The sequence below is a fragment of the Salvelinus alpinus genome, chromosome 14 (genome assembly GCF_045679555.1).
Source record: "Salvelinus alpinus chromosome 14, SLU_Salpinus.1, whole genome shotgun sequence".
NCBI lineage: Eukaryota > Metazoa > Chordata > Actinopteri > Salmoniformes > Salmonidae > Salvelinus > Salvelinus alpinus.
The window spans coordinates 24,255,467-24,263,937 of record NC_092099.1 but is presented as its reverse complement, the minus strand read 5'-3'; the positions used below and the strand labels follow the sequence as shown (position 1 = coordinate 24,263,937).

Below are 8,471 nucleotides of genomic sequence, written 5' to 3'. Positions count from 1 at the left end.
CGCAGACACACACAAACTATTCCAAATATTTGAATTAATGCTCAGAAAAACAGTTCAAGACCCCCACATGTAGAGGCAGCAGAACAACAATAAAATAACAAAATGAACAATAGTGCCGTAGTTTGTAGATCACTAATATATACTATTATACTGTATAAAGTTGACAATCTTTGCTAAGGTCTTTGTGCAGTCTGCCCCAGATAAATATCCTACACTGTACCGCCACCTTGTGGTTCGATCATGTAAAAAACAACTGGAGGAAAATCTGTGCCTGATGACAGCTTGAACATTCAAACAAATGTTATTTTTTTCAGCCGACTACTTAGTACCTTCCTACCTCTTTGTTTCTTATAAATTATACATTTTAAAACTGATTAGAATCAGTATGAGGTTCATGGCCAAACTTATCATTTTGTCAAATAGAAGGCATCATTTGGTAAAATATCTTTAATTAAAAACTAGCTATCTAAAAATCGTCAGTGCATACAGACACCTGTTCAAACATCACATATCCTTCATCACACAAAAACCTTGTAGGCTACATCCAAAGCCGCAAACAAATACTTTAAAAACATAATTATAAAAGCATCTCTGTAAAACAACAATAATAATACACATCGTTGATTCTCAATACAGTCATAAACAGCAGAATTTTCTATAAAGCACAAAAAGAGAAGAGTACATACAGCAAGTGACAGTTTTTGTGTGACAAATATATCATTGTGCATCATCCTTTGGCCACTAAGTGGTGTAAACAAGCTAAAATATGTATGTTGAACAATCTCATCCATTCACCCAGTGTGTGTGTGTGTGTGTGTGTGTGTGTGTGTGTGTGTGTGTGTGTGTGTGTGTGTGTGTGTGTGTGTGTGTGTGTGTGTGTGTGTGTGTGTGTGTGTGTGTGTGTGTGTGTGTGTGTGTGTGTGTGTGTGTGTGCGTGTGTGTGTGTGTTGGAGGGGGACTTTGTGTGATTTCACTGCTTCAAGCTTTGATTTGAGTTTCACAAAGGAAACCCTCAAATCATGAAGGACTGGGTGTGTTTGTAGTTCTTGGGCTGCAGAAAGGGAAAGAGTATCCATCAGTTCACTAAACCTGTTGGTATTATCAACAACTCAGTCTTATCAACACGGCGGTGTGGTCAACAACTGCTCAAAGAACAGTCCAATGTAAAACATGACAACTTCTCTACCAAGCCAATACTGATAGTAGAAGAACTAGGGTTGGGAACACACTCACGTTTCTGGTGGGAGGAGGAGGTGGATTGTAGGAGTTGGTGCTAAAAGAAAAAAGACAAATACCACAATTAATTATTTCATTTTTTTATTTTATTTCTGTAAAGAATAGCTATAACTAATGAAATGAACTAATGAAAAACACCATGATAAGTTGCCAGAATGGTTGTCTGAAACACTAACCTTCTTCCTTTCTGCTCCTCTGTTGGCAAACATGAAGAACAGGACAGTTAGAACATATTGTTCATGTTATCAGTCAGTCACAAGCTCAGTCAGTAGTGGTAAGTACTCACTCTTGTTGCAGCAGCCCCGTCGATGACAGAGGCACACACCCAGGCAGCACATGACAATGAGCAGGAAGAGACCTACAGCTCCGGCTATCAGTGTCGTCATACTCAACTGATCTGAAAAGAGGGGACACAGAGGGACGAAGAGATGGGATAGGGGCCGAGAGAGAACAGAGAAAGGCAAAAAAGATAAGCATGATTGATGATTGGAAGAGAGAGAGAGGGTGAAAAAAAGGAAGAGAAAAGACAGAAAGGGTTCAAATTTCCACAAACATCCTAACACACACACACACACACACACTGGATTGTACATACATTCCATGACCTTCATGTGATGGGCCACACAGCTCTTCGGCGCCCCCACACTGTTGGATGCCTCGCAACGATACTGGCCTGAGTCAGCCTTGGACACACTCTTGAACTTCTGCTCCAGAGACACACAGAGAGAGTAGACAATCGTTGAAGACAGAAAGAGAGTATGCAGTGTGAGAAAACGTCATTAACGTGCCTTTGATCAGGCACGTGAACCACCTCCATTACATGTTACTCACCAGTGTTCCCTTGTCAGTGTCCATGCTAAAGGAGGTGTCAGTTGTGTGTGTGGTGCTCAGCGCCTTGTTGTCTTTGTACCAGATGTAGGTAGGAGGGGGTACACTGAGTTTATCCTTACAGTGGAGCTCTACCCCTGCCCCAGACAAAACTGAGCTGGGCACCTCACAGGACGGGGTGTGGGGGGGCACTGGGGGAGGAGGATATGATTACTAATGACAGCACAAAGGCCCCTCAGCACAAATACACAGACACCCTCAATCTCTCTCTCACACACACATCCACACGCACGCTCTCACCCAGTACGTTGAGGGTGACGTTAATCTCTCCCAGGTTGGTGTGGTCTGCTGGAGCACTGACCTCACAGCGGTACAGCCCAGAGTCCTTCTGGGTAACGGCGTGCAGCGTCACCGTCGCACCCTCGATCTTGGCCCGACCTGCAAAGGATCCTTGGATACCACAGGTGTCAAGGGTTACAAAGATGAGAGAAAAAGTGTAGAGAGAGGAAAGATGAAATAACAACAAGATAAGAGGAGGAGGAATGTAGTAAGAGATGGTGTTAGAGGGGAAGAGATAAGAGAGACGGAGGAGAGGTGGAGCGGTGCAGTAGAGTAGAATCAGGAAAAAGGTTGAAGAAAGAGAGGTGAGGAGGAAGAGAGAGAGGGAGGTCTAGTGGTCACCGCTGAATTTGCCATCGAAATAAACAAAGGTGATGTCCTTCCCTTTCTTCTTCCACTCGATACGAGGGTTAGTCTCCTTCTCTGTCTTGAACTGACAGGACAGCACAGCGTCTGACAGAGACCGAGAAATTCAGAGAGAGAGACAAAAACAGTGAACAAACAGTTCATGAACTCTCACAATTCATCCCCTCCCCTTCTCTTCATCATCTAACTCCTCCTCTCGTACCTGTGTTCTCATGGACTACCACTTTGGCCTTACTGGTGCTCACTGTCAGAGAGAAGGAGGCAGGACCTGAGAGAGAGAGAGAGAGAGAGAGAGAGAGAGAGAGAGAGAGAGAGAGAGAGAGAGAGAGAGAGAGAGAGAGAGAGAGAGAGAGAGAGAGAGAGAGAGAGAGAGAGAGAGAGAGAGAGAGAGAGAGAGAGAGAGAGAGAGAGAGAGAGAGAGAGAGAGAGAGAGAGAGAGAGAGAGAGAGAGAGAGAGAGAGAGAGAGAGAGAGAGAGAGAGAGAGAGAGAGAGAGAGAGAGAGAGAGAGAGAGAGAGAGAGAGAGAGAGAGAGAGAGAGAGAGAGAGAGAGAGAGAGAGGCAGCACTCAACATTAACTATTTGTAGCAAGGTTTCTAACTTCTAACTTTCTTTCTTATATACAAAAACTTTATGTAAACATTGACTGAACTGAGATTTGTACTACACAGTCCAGATTGGGCTGAGGGGGGTATTTCAGAAGGTATTTGTTTGAGAAAGAGCAGACACAAATCCAGACACAGACAGACAAAGAGACACGCACACACACAATGCAAACACTCATTCACTTACTATACACACTCACCAACACATGTACACACACACAGAGCGAGGCAGAGTAAACCCACAGAATAGATATGCCCTGGTGCCTGGTGTTACCAGCAGGAATGTCGTGTGTAGGAGGAATGGAGGTGATGGATGGCAGACCACTGATCTCTACATGACCTGATTAACCTACACACACTTAAACTAACATAGGAATACACACATACTGAAACAACACGCAAATATCAACACAGGCAAACATATTATCTGGGAGATGATTTGTTTATACTCTCTCTCTTTCAGACACACACATTTTACATTTGAGTAATTCAGCAGATGCTCTCATCCAGAGTGACTTACAGTAGTGAGTGCATACATTTTTATATTTTTTCATACACACGCAGACAGTAGATGGAGACGGCTGCTGGTCATCCACTATCACTTCAAGGTCCCTGTCCTTAATATTTTTGACTGTGTTGGTGTGGGGGGGGGGGGGGGTCCCCTCTATACAAAGCCCCTCTGTATCACAGTAACTCTACACCAATAGAGGGTTTTTAACTCTCACTCTCTCTCTCTCTCTCTCTCTCTCTCTCTCTCTCTCTCTCTCTCTCCCTCTCTCTCTCTCTCACACACACACACACACACACACACACACACACACACACACACACACACACACACACACACACACACACACACACACACACACACACACACACACACACACACACACACACACACATATAGATCAGTCATCTAACCTAACTGTAATTGCTGATATTACATCAGATTTCTTTGGACCAGTGAACAGTGATAACGATTCCCATGGCCGTTTGGAAGAACAACCTCAAACACTACAGACAGTCTATAACCCTTCCAGATAGCAACTGATTGCATCTCTGGCCAATTAGCAGCTGGGTCATGGAGGGGCTATCGACAACATTAAACAGGACCATTGCCTGCCTACACCAGGCATCAGAGAGGTTGGCTCTCCAGAACCCTGGAGCCCCTCAGAGATCTGGCCTTTCATCAGTCTCTAGATCTCTGGGTCTCTGGGCTTGGACAGCATCAGAGGGTCTAATGTAAATAGAAGATCTGTATGATTCCCGTCCCACTCTTCCCAACCCAACCCACTCCCAGCCAAATCAAATCAAATCAAATGTATGTATAAAGCCCTTCTTACATCAGCTGATATCTCAAAGTGCTGTACAGAAACCCAGCCTAAAACCCCAAACAGCAAGCAATGCAGGTGCAATCCTGAAACACATGACACACACTTCACCAAATCGAACTGTTTAAAGTGTGCTTAGTCTCAGGGACACATACACAAGAACATACAATGCACGCAATGCATATATATGTAGCTTACACACACACATACAGCTTGAGAGGCACTGCTATGGTAAACACTATGATGGAAAATGAAGTGGGGGGCTGTCAATGTTTTGACCACATTTGCACCCCAGTTCCCCAAACCATCTTGCTGTTTAACGTGTAAACTGATGTTTTTAAACTGTAGTGCTCTGTGTTGTAAATGTGTCTGAAACTTTGTGTGTTGCTATTTTGACCAGGTCTCTCTTGTAAAAGAAACTGTTCATCTCATTGAGACTAACCTGTTAAAATAAAGGTAAAATATATTGAAAATCATCAAATATCAAATACAACTATCCTGTATTAGTCATATGTATGAAGGTTGCAGTATGCATGACAGCTCATTGACTCCCCTTGAAATCATATTTTCACAGTGGTATAAAGTACTTAAGTAAAAATACTTAAGTAGTTTTGGGGGGTATCTGTACTTTACTTTACTATTTATATTTTTTACAACGTTTACTTTTACTTCACTACATTCCTAAAGAAAATGATGTACATTTTACTTGTTACATTTTCCATGACACCCAAAAGTACTTGTTACATTTTCCCTGACACACAAAAGTACTTGTTACATTTTCCCTGACACCCAAAACATTTCCCTGACACCCAAAAGTACTTGTAACATTTTCCCTGACACACAAAAGTACTAGTTACATTTTCCCTGACACACAAAAGTACTAGTTACATTTTCCCTGACACACAAAAGTACTTGTTACATTTTCCCTGACACACAAAAGTACTTGTTACATTTTCCCTGACACCCAAAAGTACTTGTTACATTTTGAATGCTTAGTAGGACAGGAAAATGGTCCATTCACACACTTATTAAGAGAACATCTCGGTCATCCCTACTGCCTCTGATTTGGTGGACTCACTAAACACACATGCTTCGTCTGTAAATTATGTGCCCCTAGCTATACATAAAAAAATATATATTGGGTTGCTTTATATAATGATTTATATAATGATTTATACTTTCACTTTTGATACTTAAGAATATTTTAGCAATTACATTTACATTTACTTTAGATACTTAAGTATATTTAAAAACAAATACTTTTAGATTTTTACTCAATTAGTATTTTACTGGATGACTTACACTTTTACTTGAATAAATGTATATTAAGGTATCTTGACTTTTACTCAAATATGAGAATATGGTACTTTTTCCACCACTGTATTTTCAGACAAAATATCCATTGGGCCAAGATAAAACTAATAAAAGTCTGCATCTCCATCTACTCACTCTGCAACAAGACGAGGAAGATAAGAGACAAAATCCCCATGCTGTCCATAGTTCTTCCAAACGAGTAAACAGTGTCCAGTGAATTTAAATAACCTAGAAAGATATTTGAGTGTCTGAGAACGTTCGCTCCAGACAAGACTGAAACATTTCCAGACGTTCAGAAGTTCTTGAAGTTTTCTATGTGCGCGCTCCCGATGGAGACCATTTCATCTAGCGGAGATACTCAGGCGCGCGCTCACCGCGACACACGCGTCTGTGATTTTGGCTATAGTAGACAAACGTTTTGTCCTCGAAGAGGATTTTACCTCTTCAGTGTGTGTAGGCAGTAAACGGTTATGTACAACGTTATTAACGAATAATGGGCCAATGTATATACCGTCACAATACACCACCCAGCAAACACACAACCACCACACAACGTTCTCTAAAAGTTGTGGGACTTAAAGATGCACTATGCAGAAATCCACCATTTCCTGGTTGCAAAAATTCTAATAGTTAGCCTAATTTCAGTTTATGTGACAAAACAAGCAAGCATAGTGTAGAGAATCACTGTACGATCTACTAAACTGCTTTGAAATATATTTTCCATAACCAAAAATATTGTATTTTCAGCTGTTTGAAGCTGGTGTACAAAACCAAAAGTAAAAGATGCAAAACAAAACGTAAGAATGGAAGGTATAGAAATAGCACACAGTACAGAACTACGGCTTCTTAGACTTTCTTTCAATATGAATGCCAGAACTATAACACACATTTCTATGTGAATTTGGTTGGGTCGCCCAAAAAGTTACATATTACAACTTTAATGTGTCATTGCTACTATCATGTATGTTAGATATAGCCTACAGTAGCCAAAATAGCGATTTTTTTCAATTTGTAATTTTCTACCAATTTGTAGCAAACATCTTTTCTCTATCAATTTGTGACAAAGGTGTACTTTTCTTGTTGTCTTGTTGAAGTAACAAGTTCTAAGTTGGGATAACATTAATCTTTCTGTTTATGCTCATTGTACAATCTAGGCTACAGCACTGTTTTTGCAAATGTAGATATTTTTATGTTTTTATTAAAAAATGTGTGGTTGTTATAAGTAGGGCCATGCTTTTTAGGTACTTTTTGAGCCACTTTTCTTTTACCGGTATTTCCAGCATTATCCACTAGTGTTGCTGCAAGTAGAAAATCCTAGGAAATGTTATTTAATTGAGACAAGCTGTCTCCAATCAACCAATCAATGTCTGGTCGTGCATGTGTTTGGCGAGGGGAAGGCCTGAACCAGGCTAGACGTAGCTCTGCGAATGTTAACCGCACAAAAACTATTATTTGGCAGGGAATGCTATTTGTAGATCAGTAATTCTACTACACCTCACTTTGCTCAAGCTGATCCTCTCCAACGGACTCGGAAGTTGTAGCTAAAAATGTGTCAATTAGGGGCAGAGTCAATGAAACCAATCAATTATATTGTAGCGAATTCGGGTGTAGCCCCGACCGGGACTTGAACCAAGGTCTAGTGGGGGGTTTGGACATCTTGGCGTAACAGTTAATGTGTTGGTTTGACAGTCGCTGTAATGCGATGCTCTGGCGGCAGAGAAGTCAGGCGCAGGAGAGCAGAAACTGATTTACGGTTGTGTTTAATAACCATAAACCACCATCAACAGAACAATAAAATAAATGGGTCAAACAAAACCCGGTACATACCAGCATACAGTGCATAAGTACTACAACAAACAATTACGGACAAGGACATGGGGGGGAACAGAGGGTTAAATACACAACATGTAATTGATGGAATTAGAACCAGGTGTGATGGAAGACAAGACATAACCAATGGAAAATGAAAAGTGGATCGGCGATGGCTAGAAGGTCGGTGACGTCGATAGCCGAACGCCGCCCGAACAAGGAGAGGGACCAACTTCGGCAGAAGTCGTGACAGTCGCTGGACATTACAGGAGGCTGCTGAGTTGCGGATGGCTCTTAATAATGGCCGGAACGGCGCAAATGGAATGGCATCAACCACACGGAAAACATGTGTTTGATACATTCCACAAATTCTGCTCCAGCCAATACCACAAGCCCGTCCTCCCAAATGAACGTGCCACCAACCTCCTGTGCTGGCGCATTCACACACACAGATGGAGTCAAGAAAACACACTGCCATTGTTCTATCCTATAGACAGAGGTGGCTTTGGGGAGGGCAATAGGCTCCACACACACACACACACACACACACACACACACACACACACACACACACACACACACACACACACACACACACACACACACACACACACACACACACACACACACACACACAGAGGGGAT

The 8,471-nt window shown here is 41.9% G+C and overlaps 1 protein-coding gene across 2 annotated transcripts in view; it reads right to left on the bottom strand.

The window, feature by feature from the left end:
- Positions 1 to 432: 432 nt before the first annotated feature.
- Positions 433 to 8,471, bottom strand: part of jam2b (junctional adhesion molecule 2b) — a 32,788-nt gene continuing 24,749 nt past the window's right edge. The window contains exons 1-10 of one of the 2 annotated variants that reach the window (XM_071342094.1): positions 6,153 to 6,292; positions 2,972 to 3,037; positions 2,746 to 2,856; positions 2,365 to 2,514; positions 2,068 to 2,255; positions 1,832 to 1,940; positions 1,523 to 1,633; positions 1,413 to 1,431; positions 1,234 to 1,273; positions 899 to 1,051 (exon numbers count right to left, since the gene is read on the bottom strand). In XM_071342094.1, coding sequence (XP_071198195.1) covers positions 1,013 to 1,051; positions 1,234 to 1,273; positions 1,413 to 1,431; positions 1,523 to 1,633; positions 1,832 to 1,940; positions 2,068 to 2,255; positions 2,365 to 2,514; positions 2,746 to 2,856; positions 2,972 to 3,037; positions 6,153 to 6,201 — 882 coding nt within the window. In that variant the 5' untranslated portion in view covers positions 6,202 to 6,292 and the 3' untranslated portion in view covers positions 899 to 1,012. Of the gene's footprint in view, positions 1,052 to 1,233; positions 1,274 to 1,412; positions 1,432 to 1,522; positions 1,634 to 1,831; positions 1,941 to 2,067; positions 2,256 to 2,364; positions 2,515 to 2,745; positions 2,857 to 2,971; positions 3,038 to 6,152; positions 6,293 to 8,471 lie in introns of those variants that run through there. The other variant, XM_071342093.1, reaches the window with a different exon arrangement.